Genomic DNA, 23,290 nt, shown 5'->3' with positions numbered 1-23,290 from the left:
ACAGCTTATTTGTCTATATTGTAATTAAAAGACAGACAATGACATCACAAACGGTGAAAAACAATGTGAAAACCTGATTAAAATTCCATAAACCATAATTGCATTTGTGTGTATTTCATGTATTATTTAAGGAAGGTTACAGTAATGGGAGCTTAAATGACATGTGCTCCATGTCGTAGTCACATTCACCTTATCATATATTGTTTTTATCAATTATTATTGTTATTTTTTGTGACAGATGCACATAAAAATAAGTGCAACTTTAGCAAAACAGCATCTTGAAGTGACAATAGTCAAATAATGCTGAATATGGTGCACAAATGGAAAAGATTCATAAAGTGGTTGAAGTGAATTGGAAATGTAATATTTAGCTAAAGTTTGCTATATTAGCCAGAAGCAGACAAATGTTTCCCACCCAGAGAGATTATAGCAGTGAAACACTCTGTGTGTTTAGTTTAACAAGGCTGTGTGTCATTATTTACACCAGCAGGTCATCTGTCATTTGTTTATTCGTTTGTTTGTTTGTTTGTTTGTCAGCAGGTTTACGGAAAAACTAATAACCCAATTTTTCTGAAACTTGATGGAAAGCAATTTAAAAAAAAAGAACCCATTAAATGTTGGAGTGGAACCAAATCACAGAGCAGATAAACAAATTAATGTTCACTTTAATTAACATTACTTTGCTTGAATAATTTTGAAAAATGAGTTTGAGAAATCTTTTGAATTCAGTGCCATTCTGTTTACTTTCTTCAAGCCATGAAATAAATATAATTAAATAATTTATATACGTATAGATCACAGTGCAGCAAATAAGAACAATATTGAATACAAAATTAAAAAATGTATTGAATAAAATAATGTCAACTCAAGTTATTTAGAGTTTTAAACCACATCTAATGATGTTCATACCAGCAATGTGTTGGGCTGCATGTTTTTTATTTATTATCTTGTGTTTTTTATTTGTTTGATTTATTAAATTTGGTTATCTGTTTCTATTATTAGTTTTTATTGCGTTTGACTTTTAATGCTATACTGCACTGCAAAAACAGATAAACAATATCTACTCAATAAAATTGAGGCAACAGATTGCACAAATATTATTAATTAAATCTAACTATGTTACAAGTTGAGTTAATAACTTAACAGAAGTGCCTGTCAATTAAAAACAGACTAATTCTATTGTGTTGGATTCATTCAAAATTCTCTTGATTTAGAATTACAGACACATAAAGATTATATTTAATGTGATCAAAATAAGTAGATTCCATCTCAAACATTTTTATATTAAAGTTACTTAAACAACTGCCTCAAAATCAAGGACGCATTTATATTTAATACATTTTATCAAATATATGAAGTAAAATCAAATGACTACAGAATAATTTATTACAGTGTGTTTGAGCTGCATTTTATGTACGAAAACTGCTATAGAAATAAAATTATTATTATTATTATTATTATTATTATGTAATACATCTCATCATCTCAATAAAACAGTCAGTGATACTGAATGAATTCTCGGCCTGAGTTGGAGTATTTTTTTGTATCTTCAGTTTTTTAACACAGAATGAATTATTGAGATTGAACCGTTTGTCGAGCACAGTGAAGATTTCATTTCTGACTGAATGGAAACTGACCGTGACCATTATTCATTTTATTCCTTATTGAGATAACAGGACTTCTCTCTCTCTCTACTGAATGCTCTGGTTTCTGGTTTTATTCCTGCTCGTTACCTTCTTCTTCTGCACGCTTCTTCAAAAAAAACAACCTCCTGCACGTTTCTGTTCCATCTGAATCAATAACCTCAATGGTTGTCTCTTAGCATGTTGGTTGCCATGGCGACCATTTCCTGGATAGTGTAGTGTGCAGGGGGTGAACTGCGTGGGTACGCTGTGTGTGTGTGTGTGTGCACGTGTGTGTGTGTGCACGTGTGTGTGTGTGTGTGTGTGTGCGTGTGTGTGTGTGTGTGTGTGTGTGTGTGTGTGTGTGTGTGTGTGTGTGTGTGTAGTAATGATAGTGCGCCAGCCATTAAGAGACAGGACGTTTGCACTTGATTTTAAAAGTATGATGTCCTCTGACTAATGCGATCTGAGAGGACGGAGACTGTTTGTGCAGCTGAGGCGGCCATTTTTCTGCCTGCTGTATTTCTGAGAGTTATTGTGTGTTGCAGCGTAGAGTGCTGCGCTCCTCACATCAGAGAGAGGGAGCAGCAGAGGAGGAGATATGGTGGTGTGTGTGGTGGACAGATGAAGGAGGTGTATGTGTTGCAGTATGTGCGGCCCGCGGCAGGAGAAATGCTTCCTAAACACAATCAGCATCCATCAGACCAGGCTTACCTCTCCCACAGACAAAAGGTTAAATGCTTCACTAAATCATTCTCTTTCTCTTCTCTCCTCCCACTTCCTTCCTCACCTTCCCCCTCTCTTTCCTCTTCCTTCCTTACCTTCCAAACCTCCTCCTCCTCCTCCTCTTCCTCCTCCTCCTCCTCCTCCTCCTCCTCCTCCTCCTCTCCTCCTCCTCCAGCTGGTGGGCGGCGAGTTTGACCTGGAGATGAACTTCATCATCCAGGAGGCGGAGAGCATCGGCTGCATGGTGGAGCTGCTGTCCCACTGCGAGGTGACGTGCCAGGCGGAGATCTGGAGCATGTTCACCGCCATCCTCCGCAAGAGCGTCCGCAACCTGCAGACCAGCACCGAGGTGGGCCTGATCCAGCAGGTCCTGCTGAAGATGAGCTCCGTGGACGACATGATCGCAGGTGAACGACTCTGCAGCTACCAGCTTATATATATATACACTACCGGTCAAAAGTTTAATGTCTCAGTGTACTCTGAAATTAATGCACATTTGCAACATTTAAAATTCTTTATTGAGCATGATAGTGTTTTGAAAGTAAAAAAAAGATTCTAAATCACATTTTATGTTGGACTAAAGGACTAAAAAAAGACACAAAATGACTAAAAAAAGACACAAAATGACAAAAAAGACACCAAAAGACACAAAATGACTAAAAAAAGACACAAAATGACCAAACAAAGACACAAAATGACTTACAAAGACATGAAAAGAATTCAAAAATGGACAAAATAGCCCAAGACTCCATAGAGTTAAGTTGTTAACCCATTTCTTGTTCCCTGAAAAAGGCCTACTTGTATAATTCTGAAATGTACATTATTTTCCAGTTTTGGTTAAGCTTACCTTTTTTTATTTACCTCTGGCAGTTCACCACTTACCTTTGGACCCTTTCAAGCTGTTCATTTGACTTGAACTGCTTGAATTTCAATAAAAAACTGGAAAAATTGGGGTTTTGACCGGTAGTGTATATTAAAAAAACCTGAAAATTAATATATAAATAAAGAAGGGTTACATGTCAAAATCAATGTCACAATCAAATTTAAAATGAGAAATACCATAAAATAAAATAATGGCACTGTATCTTTATTAATATAGATATGTAAAAAAATTATAATCAGAGCAATTCAAATCAGAACATATATAACATTTATAAAAGTGCAGTTCAATATGATGAATTATGATGAAATGTGAGTGTATAATAGGATATGAGGCTAAAGTTAGGAATATAATATAATATAATTGAATGAAGTATCAGATATAACAGTAGCCTGTTAAAAAATATTATAATTCTGATTAAAAGCTGAGTTTTTGTCTTTGAGTCCCAAAGGTAATCATTCGTTTCTCTAATATTTGTTATTTTAATTTTCAGTTGCAATTTGTTTTGAATCATTCATTTGTGTAACTGATATTTACTCACTATGGCCTTGTATTTCATTGCAATATGTAAATTCTCTAAGTCATGCAGCTCTATGGAAGCAGCAGAATCATGGCTAGAAGTGGGAACAATGCAAAAAGGTGTTTTGTGTCATTTAACACTGTTATAACGACACAAATCATAAAAAAGAAAAAGCACAAGTTAAATGATGTATCCAATAAAATAGAAATCTACAATAGAAAACCTCTCTGCTCCATGTGAGCAGTTTTGTCAGATTTTTAGTGAATATTTGTCACATGACCAGAATCAATCACGACTTTATAGTGATTTTGAAGAAACATCACAATTTCTGCTCTCTTTTCTGCTGGAAAGCTAGAACTCCAGAGATATTAATGCCTGTTTTTAAAAGTTTCTTTCTATGATAAAAAACCAAACACGTTCTGAACCTTCTGAACCCCAAAACCTGCTGAGTGTACAATAATGATAGTTAATTACTCTTCTAATGTTATTTTAAACATTAATTTAATAGCATATTGAATCAGAAATAGAAGCATTTGCAAGATTAGCAAACATTCCCATGTACATTATACATTACAGACTTGACATTCTCACATCCTCAGGCTGTGTGAAGTGAAACAGTGTGCAGGTTTGTTATTTAATTCATCTTTTCCCACTTATCCTCAACATGCTTTGGCCTAAGTAGTGATTTCACTCAAGTGCCTTTCAGACTCACACAAAGAGCATTAACTCCTGCATGAGGCCGTGGGCTGAGTGTGTGTGTAGGAGGAGAAACAACAGTAATACCATGAGGAGAACCAGCCAGAGCCACAAAACACAGAAACTAAAGCTCAAGAAATAATCACTGGGCTTCTGCTCCGTGTTTTATTTTTGAATTTGAAGATATCTTTTCCTCATGTGATTTTTTCCTTCATAACTGAACTATTTCACGTGTTTGCCCTGCAGTCACTGATCCATAACACGCCGCCGCTGCAGCAGCAGAGTAATGACCTCACTGTGTTTGTGTGTGTGTAGATTTGCACTTGATTGCAGTTCTGCACACACACACACACACACACACACACACACACACACACGGCGTCTCTTTACATGATCACATTGACCTTGACTTCCCCTAATGATGCCTCCCAGTGAATGTCCTCTCCCCTCCCCCTCAGGATAATGTGCTTTATAACTCCTGTGACTTATTACGGAGCATACGCCGCTTAAATCAATTTAATGCCATATTTTACACACTCCCTTTCTGAACCGTGATTCCAACACTTTTTAAAAACTATTTAAAATGACCTACATGGATTGATGGCAGCAAACACAGAGCGGAGCGGCTTTGAATCTAGGACATTGTGTGTTTGGTCTCCTAGCGGTGAGCTAGCCTGCTGCTTTATTCCCCATCGCCGGGCGCGGGCTAATGAAATATGGTGGGAAGACTCTATTCATATCCAGCAGGCCTGATGGGAGAGGAGAGCCTCTGTAAGCAGATTGTGGCGTGCTGATGTGTGTGAAGTGAAAGTCGACGAGGCAGGAAGGTCGTTGTGACTAAACAAATACCTTTAAACACAATGCACCTTTCATTATTTGATAAAATATTCAGGGGGAAATATTCGTGAAGCCTTGTTTTTGTCGATTTCCTGACATGTAGTCATTAAACATTAAAGTTTGCGGTGTTAGTGAGGTTGTTGACAGGTTGTTATTCTGCACTGAGTGACTAATTGCCTGTTAAAATGTGAACAAATTAAAGGAAATCATTTTGGGAAATACACTTAGTCGCCTTCTTGGAGAGAATGAAATCAGAAGATTGACACCACTCTTTTATAGCAGGGGACCTGTTGTGCTTTTCCTTATTTTCTGTCACATATTTGTACTTTTACAATGTCAGATGTGTATGTTAAAAATTTTAAAATCATGTGGTAAAGTTATGTAAGAGTAATCCATTGTGAATGCTGTGTTAGCAACAGTTTGTTGTGTCTGGTTTCTATAAATGATGGTCTGCAGTGTTTACATTACATCACTACATACACCGCTACATGTAGCTACATGCTAACCTCAGGGAATCTAATAATCTTACTTGCAGATGTTGTTAATTTCTCCCCGATTTCGGGCCACGTTCCTGCTGGAACACGTTGGATTGTGTCCTTTTTGGTTTATTGTTTTTTTACAGCAGAAAGTGCAGCTACAGTGATGTTACAGTGTTTTCCCAACTGTAATGATTGTGGTACAAAAATGGGATTAGACAGAGGGTGCATAGAGGTGCAGCAGCCAGGGGCGGTATAAGAAAAATAAAGGGTTTTTTGAACATTAACCCTTTATCAGGCAAAGAACTATATTTGGTAACTTCAGGTAATATTTTGAGAAAAAAAAGTTGCAAATTTACTAGATTAAAGTGGCAAATCTACAAGAAAAAAAGTCGCAGATTTAAGAGATTTAAAGTGGTGAATCTGGGCGAAAAAAGTTGCAGATTTATGAGAATAAAGTGGAAAAAAACAATTTTTTTCCCCCAGATTCACCACTTTAACCCTTAATAGGACACTCATTGAAATACTTGCAAATTCCAAATTTCAACCCTAGAGAATATTGGAGGATATTACATACTGCTAGAATGTGTAAAAAAAAAAACATACGAAAATAATATTTTGAGAAAAAAGTTTACAAGATTAATGTGGCAAATCTACGAGAAAAAAATGCGCAGATTTATGAGATTTAAAGTGGTGAATCTGGGAGAAAAAAGTTGCTTTTTTCCCACTTTTTTCTCGTAAATCTGCAACTTTTTCCGCACAGATTTGACACTTTAAATCTCTTAAATCTGCGACTTTTTTTCTTGTAGATTTGCCACTTTAATCTAGTTAATTTACACCTTTTTTCTTGAAATATTACCTGAAGTTACCAAATATAGTTCTTTGCCTGATAAAGGGTTAAAGCATAAACATGTTTTAGTACAAACCTGAAATGAAATTATGATCCTGAAAATAAGTATAATATGACCCCTTTAAATGTCTGTATGCTTTATATGAAGCTAGATTAAGTGGGATATTATCTTATTTTAGCATACAGACTAGAAGCAGGAGGAAACAGTCTCTGTTTTTTATTTTACATTTGTTTTTTTTTTTACAATATGCTGTTAGGGAGATTCTTTTCTTTCAGTCCATTTGCTAAACCAAGCTAATCAGATTAATATAAAGTGTAAACAATCCCGACAATGATATTAATATCATTATTTAACTCTCCAAAAATTAACATATTTCACTACATATCAACTTATTTCTTCAAATATATTTTCATCAAATCATGTTTATTATACAGTTTATTATTGGGTCAAACTCATTACTATTTATTTAAAATAATTCAGCAATTGTATTCATGTACATTGATAGATTGATTGATAAGCAGATAATATAATATAGATATGGGTTTGTATTTTGAGATTAGTGAGTTTGATAACTATGAAATATAAAATAATCTAAGTGTTTTATATACTACAATCCCAATTCCTAAAAAGTTTGTACATTGTGTAGAAGGTAAATAAAAACGCAATCCAATGTGTATATTTACAGAAATGTATCAGTTTGAACATAAAGTTTCTAAAGTTTCTAAAGTTCTTTGTCACAAATTATTGCATTCTGTTTTATTTACATTTTAGACACATTTTAGGAATCAGGGTTGTAAATAAAAGAGACATAAAATAAATCAAGTCTGTGAGTAGGAACATTAGGATGAGGCAGTCTGGGAAAGAAAAGAAAATAGATACACAGCTCCAAGATCATCATAACGTATGATTGATTTCTTCTAAAGATTATTGATCCACGTTCATTAACCAGTGTAAACAGTGTGAGCGTGTCCCTGCAGCAGCTGTTAGCTAACGCTCTCTGTGTTTGTTCAGCTTGTAGCTGAGAGTACTTAACACTTCCTCAGCGACTTTGGCTTCATATTACCTGATGTATTAAGATCAATTTACACTAACGCAACAAGAATTTACATTGTGGTGTTCACAGTGAAGGCAGAATGCTGCTGCAGCAACTCTGCTGCAGACTCCAGGCTGAGAGTGTTTCTCTGACTGGGCTGATTAATGCTCCACACTCTGCGTATACAAACTCTGTTTTATTAATGACCACACTTTATTTTATCAGAGAAGTGTCAGTAGAGGGCTGAGTCACACACACACACTCATGAGAACACACTCGTACTCACTGTCTGCCTCTGTGTGTGTGTGTGTGTGTGTGTGTTTTGTCCCAGACCTGCTGGTGGACATGCTGGGAGTCATGGCCAGTTACAGCATCACAGTCAAGGAGCTGAAGCTGCTCTTCAGCATGCTGAGAGGAGACAACGGCATCTGGGTGAGTCTGGACACTCGTAAACATGTGTTATTATATGTTATTATAGTCTGTGGCACTCGTAGGAGATGATGTGTGTGTTGTTATTGTTATTGTTATCAACACGGATATTTGGGCTTCAGCTTCAAGTGGAAATTGGAGTGTCTTTAACTTTTTTAACTCTGACGTATTTCCCAATGGAACTGAACTTTGGGGGTGTGTGGTTCCGAGAGGGATTTTAAATAAAATCCTATGCATTTCACTGGACCACAGAGTCTAACATTATGCTTCAGAGGACCTGAGGAGACCTCCGCCTCAGTGGTTCCAAGTGAAAACATTAGTTACGTACAGTAACTCCAGATTTTATGAATGATATCCAAACATACATACCTTCCTATTTCTCTCTATAAGGTTTGCAAAATTCTAGGAATTTTCAAAGTTGGAAACTTTCCATGGGAATCATCAGGAATTGATGGGAATAAATGGAAGTAAACTGGGTGATGTACACTTCCGTATTTCTGCTATTCCTCAATCACATGCACACAGCACACTGCTTACTGCAGGGCTGCTGAGGCCACGCCCACCACGGAGGCCACGCCCCTTAAGTAATATTCAAACTCAACATTCATGTTTTTGTTGTTCAATAAAAGAATTGATTGTTTAATAAAATAATTAAAACCTGATAAAGTTCTACTTTCAAATAGATCTGTTGAAATGTTTTTTTAATTTGTAATATTTCCCAAATTCCCCAGTTTAACTTCCCTTGAAAAGTTTCAGGAAATTTACTGGAACTGTACCACCCTGTGCAACCCTCCTTTCTATATTGCTCTGCTAGCGGCTACAACCATAACTATGACCCCAGATGGAAGAAGAGCTATTTTATATCACAGCTGTGGGTCGCTAGTTGCCCAAAGTGTCAAATTTTTGTGCGTGCAGGATGCGTCATCAAACATTTGAAACGGTTTTACAGGAAGAGAAGAGACAGGGGTTTGTAAAATGACTGATATGGATTCTTTTGACACATATTTGGCATATATCAAAAGATGAATTAACAATTAGCCATAGAAACATAGGTTTAAAATAGGAAAATGTATTTTTCATTTCGCTTTAAAAGACACTTCATATCTGTTGGTGCTTTACAGCTGCTGGGCAACAAACATTATAATTGCAAATAGTGGGGGGAAATTATAATGTCAGAATTATTATGTATTGTTTTATACAGTGTGTATTTTTTGCTCTAAAAGCCTAAATTTGGTGGCCTATTGTACATTCTAACTTCCACTACTCCATCGTAATCATTGCATAGTTCAATTAATTATTGTAAAGGAGAATACAGGTTCTTCTATGTTTTATTTAAGGCATTACATTTTGACAGTCTTGTAAATAATTTGGTGGACTCTGTTAACACATCCATGTGCTCTTATTTTGAAAGGTACATGTGTTTGCTTTTATTTTGAAGGCAGGTCCACTCGTTAGCACCCATAAAACAAGTGGAGGCTGACTCTCTTCCAGTAACGTTAGCTAGTTTAGCTAGTTTAGCCTCACTCAGAAACTGGAGCTATGCTAGCAGAGAGCTGCTACGGTTGCCATGACATCAAGTGTTTGATGTCCTGACTCTGTTCCAGTTGTTTGTTCCCGCGGCGACAGCGGAGGACTGATCTGTGAGCCTCCCGCTGTGGTCAATGCTACAGAGTTAAAAATATAACAATTCCCTATTCTGAAGTAGCGGCGGACATAATTTAGCAACGGCGGACTGCTGCTACTGAATGATTGTAGCAGAAACCTGCTGCTACGGCTAACACTGCAGAGGGAGGAGGAGGTTTAATTTAACCCTCTGATGGCAGCAACACATGGATTAGAAAGTGTTTTTATGTCTCTGTACGGTTCTAGTATTCATGATACTATTTTAATTCCCTCTGCCTTATAAATGCCTTATTTTATAGCTAAAGTGAAAGCAACATTTCAGTTTAGATTCGTTCTGGAAAAATGCTAAAGTTTGTTTTCACTTTTCTTTATTCTCTTAGTCTCTAAAAGAGTTTGTTAGCTACATATCCCTTCTCTGATATCCCAGTAACCCAGGGCTCATTTTTGTGGAAGCTAAATGTATTTTGTAGCAGATTAATTATACAAAATGAGTTGTTTGTTGATCATTAGTCTGCATGTCACTTAATGGGAGGGTTGTGCTAATAGACAGGAATAACAGAGGATGGCTGCGTGTCTTTGTTGGATTGATTTGTGAGTCAAGACAAGACAAGACAAGAGCGATGTAGCTCACGTTTCTCTCTCATAATCAACGTGATTAAAGCAGCAGAGGCCTGACTGTTACTGCTGTTAGAGTGATAGAACCACGATGAAAAAAAACAGTGGCAGCCTAATCAGCTGTGAAGGTGAAACGCTCTTTGAAAATGGTTTGTTTTCCTTTCGGAAGCAGCTCGCTGACATATATTCATATATAATAAACATATTCTGCAGCACCACAGGAGGAAATCTTATTTTGATGCCTTTGCGCCGCTAACAGCCGTGGAGTTATGTCCATAATAGGAACTTTCTCCAAGTTTGGTACAAAAGTCTTCCTGGACTCAAGGATGAACTGAGTAGATTTGGAGATCAAAGGTCACTCTGACCTCACAAATTTTTTTTTTGTACGTACACTTACTCTACAATTCATATGCAAACTATGAAAGCATTTCACACGCAATTCTCATAGGATAATGATGCACTAATGACATTTGATATTTAAGAAGCCAAAGGTCAAGTTTACTTTGACATCAAAATGTTCTGCAAAACACTTTTATGGCCATTTTTGTGGTGTTTATTTATGATCGTTATTCAAGAGCAGGATTACTTGTTTCTGCATTCAGATTGTTTTACTCTCAAACCTCTTCTCTTGCACTCAAAATATCCTCGCTCACTCTCAGATTTTCTGTCCTTGAGCTCAAAACGGTGTGTTTGCAGCTCAGATGTGATTGGTCAGAACCATGCTGAGCTCCGCATTGGCTGTGGATTTTTTATAGTGTTGTCACGATCAAGTTACAAATACGGATACAAGTTTTGAGAGTGCACGCAAACAGTTTGAGAGAGACAAGCAGAAAGACAAGTGAGAGTGAAGAAAATGCGTGTAAGCGACAAGTTTTGAGTTCAAAGACAAGGAGTGAACAATGATATGTTGAGTGCAAGAGAAGAGATTTGTGGGAGAGAAGTAAAACAATCTGAATGTAAAATCAAGTAATCCTGTGCTAAAACTGAGAATCCTGGTCTTGAATAAAGACGGTTAATCAACAGCATAATTATTCAAAGATATAACTCAGGAACACAAGGAGACATTGTGAGATTATTTCACATTTAGTCGGCTACTGAATTGACTGTTTGGACTGAAAGTCCCGCCCTCAAAAGCAGACTGGCCAATCAGAACGCTCCGATCAGGGTCCAGAAAGATTATAATCCTTTTGTTAACTAGAAACAGCAGCTACATCATACTAATCATGCTACATAAGGCACATTAATCCAAAGTCGATAGAAGTAAAATAAAACTCATAAGAGATTGAATTCAGTTTATGATTGTTGGAGCAGCAGAAAGACAAACACGTTTTATTTCATCTTTAACTTTTTCTACTTTTTCACTGTCGGCCCAAACACTTAAAATGCCAGAAAGGCATAAAGGCACATATCTTAGATAAAGTTCTTATGTAGTTTGATTAATCTCCTTTACTTGAAGAATCACGATGAGCCACTCAGACACCTGACTCCTTCAGGCTTTCCACCTGAAAAAAATCCACAGTTTTGACACAGTTTATTGTTGAATGTTGGGTAGAAACCTCCAGCTGCTGATTCCTGCTGACTGTTAGAGTTCACGTTAAGTGGCTCTGAATGAGATTAACTGAGGTTCTCTTAGTGAGAACCGGCTCACCATGCTGCCTGATGTCATCATGCTAACTGCTAACTGCTAACTGCTGCTTTCTGATTGGCCGCTGCTCTCTGGTTTACTCTAAACGCTTCACTGAGGTTATAACATGAGGTTATAACTGCTGCTGGTGTCCCCAAACCAGCCAATATCCTCTGCTCCTCCTCCTCACTCTCCCTCTGCTCCTCCTCGTCACTCTCCCTCTGCTCCTCCTCGTCACTCTCCCTCTGCTCCTCCTCGTCAGTCTCCCCCTGCTCCTCCTCGTCACTCTCCCTCTGCTCCTCCTCGTCACTCTCCCTCTGCTCCTCCTCGTCACTCTCCCTCTGCTCCTCCTCGTCACTCTCCCTCTGCTCCTCCTCGTCACTCTCCCTCTGCTCCTCCTCGTCAGCCTCCTCTCTGCTCCTCCTCGTCACTCTCCCCCCTACTCCTCCTCGTCACTCTCCCTCTGCTCCTCCTCGTCACTCTCCCTCTGCTCCTCCTCGTCACTCTCCCTCTGCTCCTCCTCATCACTCTCCCTCTGCTCCTCCTCGTCACTCTCCCTCTGCTCCTCCTCGTCACTCTCCCTCTGCTCCTCCTCGTCAGTCTCCCCCTGCTCCTCCTCGTCACTCTCCCTCTGCTCCTCCTCGTCACTCTCCCTCTGCTCCTCCTCGTCACTCTCCCTCTGCTCCTCCTCGTCACTCTCCCTCTGCTCCTCCTCGTCACTCTCCCTCTGCTCCTCCTCGTCAGCCTCCTCTCTGCTCCTCCTCGTCACTCTCCCCCCTACTCCTCCTCGTCACTCTCCCTCTGCTCCTCCTCGTCACTCTCCCTCTGCTCCTCCTCGTCACTCTCCCTCTGCTCCTCCTCATCACTCTCCCTCTGCTCCTCCTCGTCACTCTCCCTCTGCTCCTCCTCGTCACTCTCCCTCTGCTCCTCCTCGTCACTCTCCCTCTGCTCCTCCTCGTCACTCTCCCCCTGCTCCTCCTCGTCACTCTCCCCCTGCTCCTCCTCGTCAGTCTCCCCTCTGCTCCTCCTCCTCAGTCTCCCCTCTGCTCCTCCTCGTCAGCCTCCTCTCTGCTCCTCCTCGTCACTCTCCTCCTCGTCACTCTCCTCCTCGTCACTCTCCCCCTGCTCCTCCTCTTCACTCTCCCCCTGCTCCTTCTCTTCACTCTCCCTCTGCTCCTCCTCGTCACTCTCCCCCTGCTCCTCCTCTTCACTCTCCCCCTGCTCCTCCTCTTCACTCTCCCCCTGCTCCTTCTCTTCACTCTCCCTCTGCTCCTCCTCGTCACTCTCCCCCTGCTCCTCCTCTTCACTCTCCCCCTGCTCCTTCTCTTCACTCTCCCTCTGCTCCTCCTCGTCACTCTCCCCCTGCTCCTCCTCTTCACTCTCCCCCTGCTCCTCCTCTTCACTCTCCCCCTGCTCCTTCTCGTCAGTCTCCCTCTGCTCCTCCTCTTCACTCTCCCTCTGCTCCTCCTCGTCACTCTCCCTCTGCTCCTCCTCGTCACTCTCCCCCTGCTCCTCCTCGTCACTCTCCCTCTGCTCCTCCTCGTCACTCTCCCCCTGCTCCTCCTCGTCACTCTCCCCCCTGCTCCTCCTCTTCACTCTCCCTCTGCTCCTCCTCGTCACTCTCCCTCTGCTCCTCCTCGTCACTCTCCCCCTGCTCCTCCTCGTCACTCTCCCTCTGCTCCTCCTCGTCAGTCTCCCTCTGCTCCTCCTCCTCACTCTCCCCCTGGTCCTCCTCGTCACTCTCCCTCTGCTCCTCCTCGTCAGTCTCCCTCTGCTCCTCCTCGTCAGTCTCCCTCTGTTCCTCCTCGTCAGTCTCCCTCTGCTCCTCGTCAGTCTCCCTCTGCTCCTCCTCGTCAGTCTCCCTCTGCTCCTCCTCGTCACTCTCCCTCTGCTCCTCCTCCTCACTCTCCCCCTGCTCCTCCTCGTCAGCCTCCTCTCTGCTCCTGCTGCAGGAGAATCACCAGCTGGTCTCTGATTGGTCCACAGCAACCCCCTCCTCCATCCCTGCACCTCCTCCCCCCGCCTCCTGCACCGCGCTCCTCTTCCCCAGTCTTTTCCCATCCCTCCTCCCCCAGCAGCCTCTCCAGAGACCGATCGATTAAGGGTTGCCATGGTATTGATGAGGTGTTGTCGAGGTGACTGAGGAGTTATTGATCCACTGGTGGAGCTGTGATGTCACACCGTGGGTTTTTTAACAAAGTATCCCCCTGTGGGCCTTTTATAGTCACATAATAATGATAACTCTCCTCTCCTCTCCTCTCCTCCTCCTCCTCCTCTCCTCCTCCTCTCCTCCTCTCCTCCTCCTCCTCCTCCTCCTCCTCCTCTCTTCCAGCCGAGACATGCTATCAAGCTGTTGTCAGTGTTGAACCAGATGCCTCAGAGACATGGTCCTGATACCTTCTTCAACTTTCCAGGACGCAGTGCAGCGGTGAGACTCAACACACACACACACACACACACACACACACACACGCACACACACAAACAAACACACACACACCTGGAACATCAGCCACATTTATTCATTATTCAACGTGTCCTTAACGGCATTATTTATTGCATTTTCCACCAAATCACCTCTGCTTCCTGAACCCATTACGTTCGGGATTCTTGGAATTTTGGTTCACATTTCCACCAGTTTTGAGTCTTTGTAATGATAATAATAATAATAATAATAATGATAATAACTTTTATTAATATAGCACCTTTAAAAACAGCTTTTACAAAGCCAAAAGCAGGGTAACAACAGAAGGCTAAAGCGTGCAGCTGAATGGACAGAATCAGGGTTAAATGAATACAAGAAGACAAAGATGCGGAATAAGCAGACAAATTATTATTTAATTAGTTATATTTATCAGGACAAAATAAATACATTTTATTTGATAAATACAGAGTAGAAGTAAACCATGAAGTGAAAGACAAAAAGACATACATACACATACATTATCAAAAATAAAAAAGATGTTATTATATATTGTAAATTATGTTTTTGTGATATGCTACAAGCACAGAAAAAAACTACAAAATACTGACTTGACTGTTGTTACATTCAGGAAGGTGAGTTGGTTAAAAAACAAAATAAAAATGTTTAAAAAAAGTTTGAAAATATAAAAAAAAATAAAAAAAATATGTGTGTGTATATATATATATATAGTTGGTTAAAAACAAACAAAATAAAAATGTTTAAAAAAAGTTAGAAAATATTTAAAAAAATTAAAAAACAAAAAAAATGTGTGTGTGTGTATATATATATATATATATATATATATGTGTGTGTGTATATCTATATGTATATATATATATATATATATATACATATATACACACACACATATATATATATATATATACATGTGTGTGTGTATATATATATATCCAGGTTCATAAACACAAATAAAGGTTTAATTAAGGTTGTATTTTCAACGGAGGACACTAATCAGTGCATAATGGACATAAACAGTTGTAGCGGGTTACATGCAAGCTTTTGTTAGGTTATTACGGTATCTGTAAGACTGGGCCAACCATTATTATTATTATTGGTTCAAGCTGGAAACAACTTGTGGTTCAAACCAATTTATTTCTGGTTAAAAAAATGCTCCAAATGCTTGGAAATGAAGTGTTTGAACCGGAACAGAACCAGTTCCATGCTGTTATCAGTCACAGATGTTTATTGGCTGCTGGACACTGAAGGGAAAGTAAATGAGTGAGTGTGATATTGATGACTTTAAACATGATCTGATGTGTTTCCTCCCCAGGCCATCGCTCTGCCGCCCATCGCCAAATGGCCTTACCAGAACGGCTTCACCATCAACACCTGGTTCAGACAGGATCCACTCAACAACATCAACGTGGACAAAGACAAACCGTACCTCTACTGGTGAGTACACTGGAAAAAATGTTTGGAGAAATGACAGTAAACGCTGTCAAATTACATCAGAAATAGGGCGTAAAATTAAAAAATGTCTTTTAATTACTGGAAATCAAAGAATAGCACAAAACTTTTACTTTACTGTTATAAACTGTAGGAAACACACAATTTTGCTGTAAAAAAAATAAATATAACATTTTCATATAAAGTTAATGGAGAAATAGCATAATGTCACAATGACACAATTAACCTAAAAATAGCGGGAATGTTCAGTCTAAATTACAGTTTCTGCTGATATTGAAATTTAAATTTACAGTCGAAAACCCACTCACTGTATTTTTTACGGTGAAGTTCTGGCAACCAAAGCTGCCGGTAATTTACCGTAAACTAAACAGATTATTTTTTTACAGTGTACACTGTAAAAAAGGTTTGTAGAAATAACAGTAAAACTCTGTCAAATACATCAGAAATAGGGCATAAAATGAAAAATTGTATATCACTTTTAATTACCGTAAATCAAAGAATGTCACAAAACGTTTACTTTTTTCTGTCATAAAGTGGAAGAAACACACAGTTTTGCTGTAAAATATAACATTTTCATGCAAAATGTATGGAGAAATACCATGATGTGTGAATGAATGACACAATTACCCTAAAAACAACAGGATTGAAGATTAAATTACAGTTTTTGCTGATATTTACATTTAAATTTAGAATAGAAAATCCACTCACTGTAATTTTTACGGTGAAGTTCTGGCAACCACAGCTGCCGGTAATTTACCGTAAATTAAACAGATTATTTTTTACAGTGTAGAACCACATTCATCTGGACTATTACATAACAAAAATCCCTCTGAAGGGAACTTCAGCACTGTCAGAGTCTTTCTATCGGCCATAAACCTTTTATTATTATTATATTTCCTGTTTGTCGACCCCATGACATCACGCTGGTATGTTTGCCAGCACAGTTATAGAAGAATCAGAAACATCAATGATAAACATTTTTTTTTTTTTATGTGTGAGTCCTTCAGGATCACAGATGAAGAGTTTCTTTGTAGATTCTCCATATTTCTCAGCGCTCATACAGAGATAAAAGATGCAGCTTTCCTTCCATGGACAGGAGTTTTTTAAATGCAGCAGAACTTTAAGAGATGTTCCTGGTTGTGTAAGCACTTTACCTCTCGTTGACCTTACAAACTGCCTCTCCTGCTTCTGCTATCAATATTGATCCGAGAAGAAAAGCGTGCAGCTGTAAAAAGCAAGTTCAGAGCTGTTCCTCGTAGAAGTCAGAAGGCATTCTGGTTAAAGTAAGAAGAAACTAAGTGAGGTAAACATAAATGACGCAGGTTGAGGGTGAGCGCGCTGCACTTAATCACAGTCTGAAAGCACTCAGCGGACTCAGACTGCTGCTCAGAGAATAAATAAATAAAAAAACGACTAAACGCTGTTCTCACTGTGTGCACAGTGACCAGAGTTACTCCAGGCTGTTTAACAGGGCTGTCGTGATAAAAGAAGAGGTGTTTTTCTCTCTAAATGTGAATTATTTTACCAATTAAGCCAGGGGTGTCAAACTCTGGCCCGTGGGCCAAATTTGGCCCGCAGTGTAATTTTATTTGGCCCGCGAGCCAATATCAAATTATTATATTATTATTGTACTTTAAAAGCTGACCCGCCGGTATTTTACGGCACATTTACCGCTAATACTAGATTTATTATTGTTATTTTATTTTTAAATGTATTAACCTTATTGAAAAACTTTATTTTGATATTTAAATCAGAAGGATGCAAATAGAAAAGAGGCATACGATTGTTATTTAATTTTTATTTAATAGATTAATGACATTGATGTGTTTTTTATTTGAAATTTGATTTTGCATGTCTGCACTATTTAGTTATATATTGTATGTTTATAAGCGTTGCTGGTTCCATATTTAATGTTAAAGCAAAACATGTTTGGTAAATATTAAAAGGTTTATTTGTTCAATGTTGGCCCGCGATTTTATTCAAGTTTTAAATTTTGGCCCATTGTGTATTTGAGTTTGACACCCCTGAATTAAGCCATTCATATATTAGCCAAAATGTCAACTTTACAATGATGTAAAACTAAGAGCCTCACATCTGAGAAGCTCTCCTCAGATAATGTAATGTACAATTAATAAATACAATTTCCCAAACATTTTGATAAATTGGCAGCTAATTCTTGGCCTTTATTTCAGTTGCAAACCCTTTAAACATTAAAATAGGGAAGCAATAAGCAAAACATGCACCCCAAAATAAATACATATTTTTAATATTAATTGCATTAGTGACATTTCAATATTGCTGATTCTTTTCTGGGAAACCAGGCATTGAGGTTCTGTAAAGTATCAGATAAAACACAAACTACAAAGAATGTTGTTCAGATATTGTAATAAAGCTTTTATTCTATGTAACATTTTCATTATTAAGATGATAAATAATTGCATAGTATCTAAATTAACCTCAAAATATAAGGTGTTTATTTCAGGCAATCAAAAGCTGCTGGAAAAAAAGATTGTTTTCAGCCTTAAAACCATTTTTAAAGTCAATGTTGAACATGTAAATTGATTCTTTGGCGGTTGTTTCAGCCCAGCTAAAAATCCAAAGCTTTCTTTTTTTTGGGAGTGTTTAATGTAAACTTTTAACCTGCTGTATGTCACTGCAGTGTGGGTTGTTTATGCCAGTAGTTCTCAACCTTTTTGAGTCGCGACCCCCAATTTAACATGCATGTTGTCCCTGACCCCCACTCACTGAACACAATCTCACACGCACAGTTCAGATCACCCAAAAAAGAAACAAAATGACCACAAAAAGACACAAAATTACCAAAAAAAGACACAAAATGACAAAAAAACACAAAAAGACCAAAAGAAGGAAACAAAATGACCAAAAAAGACACAAATTGACCACAAAATGATTAAAAAAAGACACAAAATGACCCAAAATGACCAAAAAGACACAAAATTACCAAAAAAGACCCAAAATGACCAAAAAGACAAAATCAGCAAAAAAAGACACAAATTGACCACAAAATGATAGAAAAAGACACAAAATTACCAAAAAAAGACACAAAATGACAAAAAAGGAAACAAAATGACCAAAATAAGACACAAATTGACCACAAAATGATAAAAAAAAGACACAAAAAAGACACAAAATGACAAAAAAAAAAAAAAAAATTACCAAAAAAAGACACAAAATTACCAAAAAGACCCAAAATTACCAAAAAAGACCCAAAATTACCAAAAAGACACAAAATTACCAAAAAAGACCCAAAATGACCAAAAAGACAAAATCAGCAAAAAAAGACACAAATTGACCACAAAATGATAGAAAAAGACACAAAATTACCAAAAAAAGACACAAAATGACAAAAAAGGAAACAAAATGACCAAAATAAGACACAAATTGACCACAAAATGATAAAATAAAGACACAAAAAAGACACAAAATGACAAAAAAAAAAAACAAAATTACCAAAAAAAGACCCAAAATTACCAAAAAGACCCAAAATTACCAAAAAAGACCCAAAATTACCAAAAAGACACAAAATCAGCAAAAAAAGACACAAATTGACCACAAAATGATCAAAAAAAGACACAAAATGACAAAAAAGGAAACAAAATGACCAAAAAAACACACAAAATGACAAAAAAAAACAACACAAAATGACCAAAAAAGACATTAAGTGACCAAAAAGACTGAAACACATGAACACTTTAACACAGTGGAGACAGAGCTGACTTCCAAAATGATTTGTTGACCCCCAGAAATCATCTCGCGACCCCAATTGGGGTCCCGACCCCAAGGTTGAGAACAGCTGGTTTATGCCACAGGATGATGGACTTTTTTATTTGCCAATGAGCAGCGAGCTCCTGCAGCTGCTGGCGACTCAGAGAGAGAATCCAAACAGCATTTCCTGCCACGCTGCAGTGACACAGAGCAGGTTGAAAAGCTTCAACGTGTGTTTTGTTATTTTTATTCCAATCATCCAAACATCTGCTGCCTCAGAGCTGATCTCATATCTGAAGGCACCTTGTAGAGGATTCTGAACCAGTATTGTCTTCAGGGATTGGTTCATCTTGCCTAATAAATGTCTTTTTTCAAGATAAATCTGCACATTGTCTTGCGAGCAGCCCAGGGCTCACCTGTGTAATAATCCTGCTGTTAAATCATCTTCCACACGGATCAGATGGATTATTATTATTATCTTTTCAGCACACAGAACCTGAGAGAGAAAACCCTTTTATGTGCACCGAAAGTCGTACATGTTTTATTTAAAGTCATGAAGGAAAAAAGACAAAAAGTCTTCAGTGTGTTATTGTTGGCATACGGTTACACCATGGTCATTTTTATCATATTATCTATGATTATATGACAATTTTTGCTGCCAGTTTTTTTACCATTTCTTTTTACATTGAATTAAAAGTTGCATTGGAAGAAAAAAGAAAGTTGCCTTAATTTTACTGTGTTAAATGTGTTTGACATATATTTATTTTTTATTTTTTTGTTATGTTATTTTTTTTACATATAATTCTCTATAATTTAACATTCAAGACCATTAAGCAATTGAATAATATATGTATATATACTATAATGTCCCATTATTTTAATTTACAGATTTCATTGTCCATTTTCTGGATAATATTTGTAATAAAACTAATTGATCTGTTCTATGGCATTTGAATTTAATGTAGAAAAAAAACCTAATAATAATAATAATAATAATAATAAAAAATAAAAAATAAATAAATAAATAAATAATAATAATAATAAAAATATATATATAAATGTTTAAAAATGTTTTGACTTCCAAATGACATAATAGCAACATAAAATATTTATAATATATTTATTTTTATTAATGATATTTCTTTCGTGCCTGTTTAAGAGGGTAAACTTTCTGCAACTCCTTTGTGATGAATAAATTCAGTAGAACTTCTCTTCATAAATAACGGAGAGTTTCTCTGATAAAGAAACATAATGATCATTTAACCCAGCAGACTGAGTGTTAGACAGGAAGTTAATAGATAAACAGATAATGAATCAGAACATAACTTTAAATGTCAGTGCTCTCCATTACGTGGAGCCTCTCCTCTTCTCATGGCGGCGGCGTCTGGCCCCGGCTGGCCTCACGCTGTAAGAGCTCGCCGTTAGCCACCATAAAGCTTCATTAGCTTTGACCTTTTGATTTAATTGAACTCCTTTACTCCCCCTGCTTGGCTTTTTCTCTCTCCTCCTCCTCTTCTCTCGGTGATGCTAACCGGCGGCGTCCCTTCACCGTTTTTTAATTTATTCTGAAAAGAAAAAAGGTTTTTGTAAAGCTGCTCGTCTGCAGGAAGGATGACACAGTAACAGATAACATCAGAGAAGAGTCATGATGTAATCCTGCTGCCTTAGTCACCGTTTGTCACGTTGTCATGGTAAAGAGCGAGGGTCCCCGCAACGCTCTGGACCGGTCTTATCGTGCTCCTCCTGCCTCCTCCTGCCTCCTCCTGCCTCCTCAGCTGCGTGATAGATAGATAGATAGATAGTTAGATAGATAGATAGATAGATAGATTACTTTATTCATCCCCGAAGGGAAATTCGGTTGTCACAGCAGTCCGGTATTCAAGTACAATAAAATACAATAGAATAAAATACTGAGGTAGCATAAATAAAAACAACAATAGAAAAAAAACACAGAACAAGAACCCTTAAGAAGTTAAGAAAAGAACATCATCAGCTGGTAGGATGGTTGGCAAGATGATGGTAATAATTAAACTGGTGATATGATGCAACAATGCTATAGTGACTAGACGGAATATAATAATAATAATAATAATAATAGTACAGTATATAATATAATATATATATAATATAACATAATATGATATGTAATAGTAGATAATAAACAATATAAAAGTAAAATGAAAAAATATAAATAGAGTAATTACAAGTAAAGTAATATAATATATAGTAATAATAGTAATAATAATAATAATGATAATAAATAAGGCCTGTAAGGCCGGTATAATAATAATAGTAGTATATTACAGTATATAGTAATAATAGTAATAATGGCAGCAACAGTATATATAATAATAATAATAGTATAATATTAATAACATAGCAAAGTGTCATGCATAGGTTTAGTGCATGTCAGTAATGTTGGTTCTGCAGAGGTAGATGAGTTGTAGAGTCTTTTATTGCAGAAGGAAGGAAGGACTTCCTGTCTGGTTCTTGCAGCAGCAGGTTGAATGAGTGTGTGGCTGATAACACACTGTGTGCTCTCCTTCTGTGCTCCGGGGATTCACTTAGGAAGGATTTCTATCTGCTGTGTGTGTGATCCTTCAAGGCCTGTTTTAGAGGTGAAATGTGTCTTGTTGTTTCTGTGGAGCAGCTTAGCCGTGAGACTTGGAGGTTTCCACGTGGAGGTTAGCAGTGTGGGAAGAGAAACATGATGAGGGAAGGGGATTAGTTGTGTTTTTCCCTCAGACCTGTGATCTTGGACCCCTGGTGCTGCTGCAAAGAAGCTGCTTCAAAATCCAGCTTTTATGAATCATACAGGCTTAAATAGTGTGATGTGTGAATGTGTTTTGGTCGGTTTAGTATAATTTTATGTGTGAAAAGATTCTTCTTCTCCTTTTGATGAAGCTTACCTTTTGCAGTTCCAGCAGTAGCTGGCAGCAACAAATATATTACAATACAGCTGGTCTGACCAATCAGACGACAAAACATGGTGAAATTTAGTTTATTTTAATCACACAGAAGCTCAAATTATCCACCACATGTTCACAATGTAAAGATCAACAAACTTTAAACAAACTTTAAACAAACTTTTCTCCCTGAAAGTCCTGAATCTGAAAAATAAATAAATAAAAAACTGCTGTAAAATATATTTTTTCACTTTCATATGGTTCAATTGTGTAGCAAACATCAGTCCTGATCATAACAACCATATTTATTCTTTTTCTTTGACCTTTTGTATTTTATAGTGGTAGCTTACAGCAACAAAGATATTATAATACAGCTGGTCTGACCAATCAAACTCCACAAAGCTGCTTTCCTTTTTTAATATCTAATGAAACATGTCATTTTTACTCAAATCTAATGAATCTCAATGATGAACATGTCATTTAATTACACAGAAGCTCCAGTCATGGAGAAGTAAGTTATTTTAAAAATATAACATGCTGGTATACTAACAAAATATCAACAAAAATAACAGCAAAAATAACAACAAAAATAACGGATCGGTACCTGGACTCCAGGACTAAATTAATTAACATTCCACAATAAAAAGATCAACAAACTTTAAACAAACTGTAACTAAGTTTACAAAGTTCAAATCTCACATTTTTTTAGTAATGGACAAAAATTTCTGCATGAAAAACTGTGATAAAATGTTAATAAATATTATTTGTCACTTTCACAAAGTTATTTTTTAATGAATACAAGTCTTCTGCAGTTATAGTGGTAGCTTGCAGCAA

At 37.6% G+C, this 23,290-nt stretch overlaps 1 protein-coding gene across 3 annotated transcripts in view; it reads left to right on the top strand.

Moving 5' to 3' along the window:
• nbeaa (neurobeachin a) overlaps positions 1-23,290 on the top strand; it is a 182,056-nt gene that overhangs the window by 35,255 nt on the left and 123,511 nt on the right. For all 3 annotated transcript variants that reach the window (XM_059351421.1, XM_059351419.1, XM_059351420.1), the window contains exons 2-5: positions 2,524-2,755; positions 7,973-8,073; positions 14,265-14,360; positions 15,688-15,809. In XM_059351421.1, coding sequence (XP_059207404.1) covers positions 2,524-2,755; positions 7,973-8,073; positions 14,265-14,360; positions 15,688-15,809 — 551 coding nt within the window. The remainder of the gene's footprint in view (positions 1-2,523; positions 2,756-7,972; positions 8,074-14,264; positions 14,361-15,687; positions 15,810-23,290) is intronic.

Source organism: Centropristis striata, chromosome 15, assembly GCF_030273125.1.
Source record: "Centropristis striata isolate RG_2023a ecotype Rhode Island chromosome 15, C.striata_1.0, whole genome shotgun sequence".
Taxonomy (NCBI): Eukaryota; Metazoa; Chordata; class Actinopteri; order Perciformes; family Serranidae; genus Centropristis; species Centropristis striata.
Note: the sequence above shows the minus strand (reverse complement) of the source record. Positions and strands in the feature narration are given on the sequence as shown.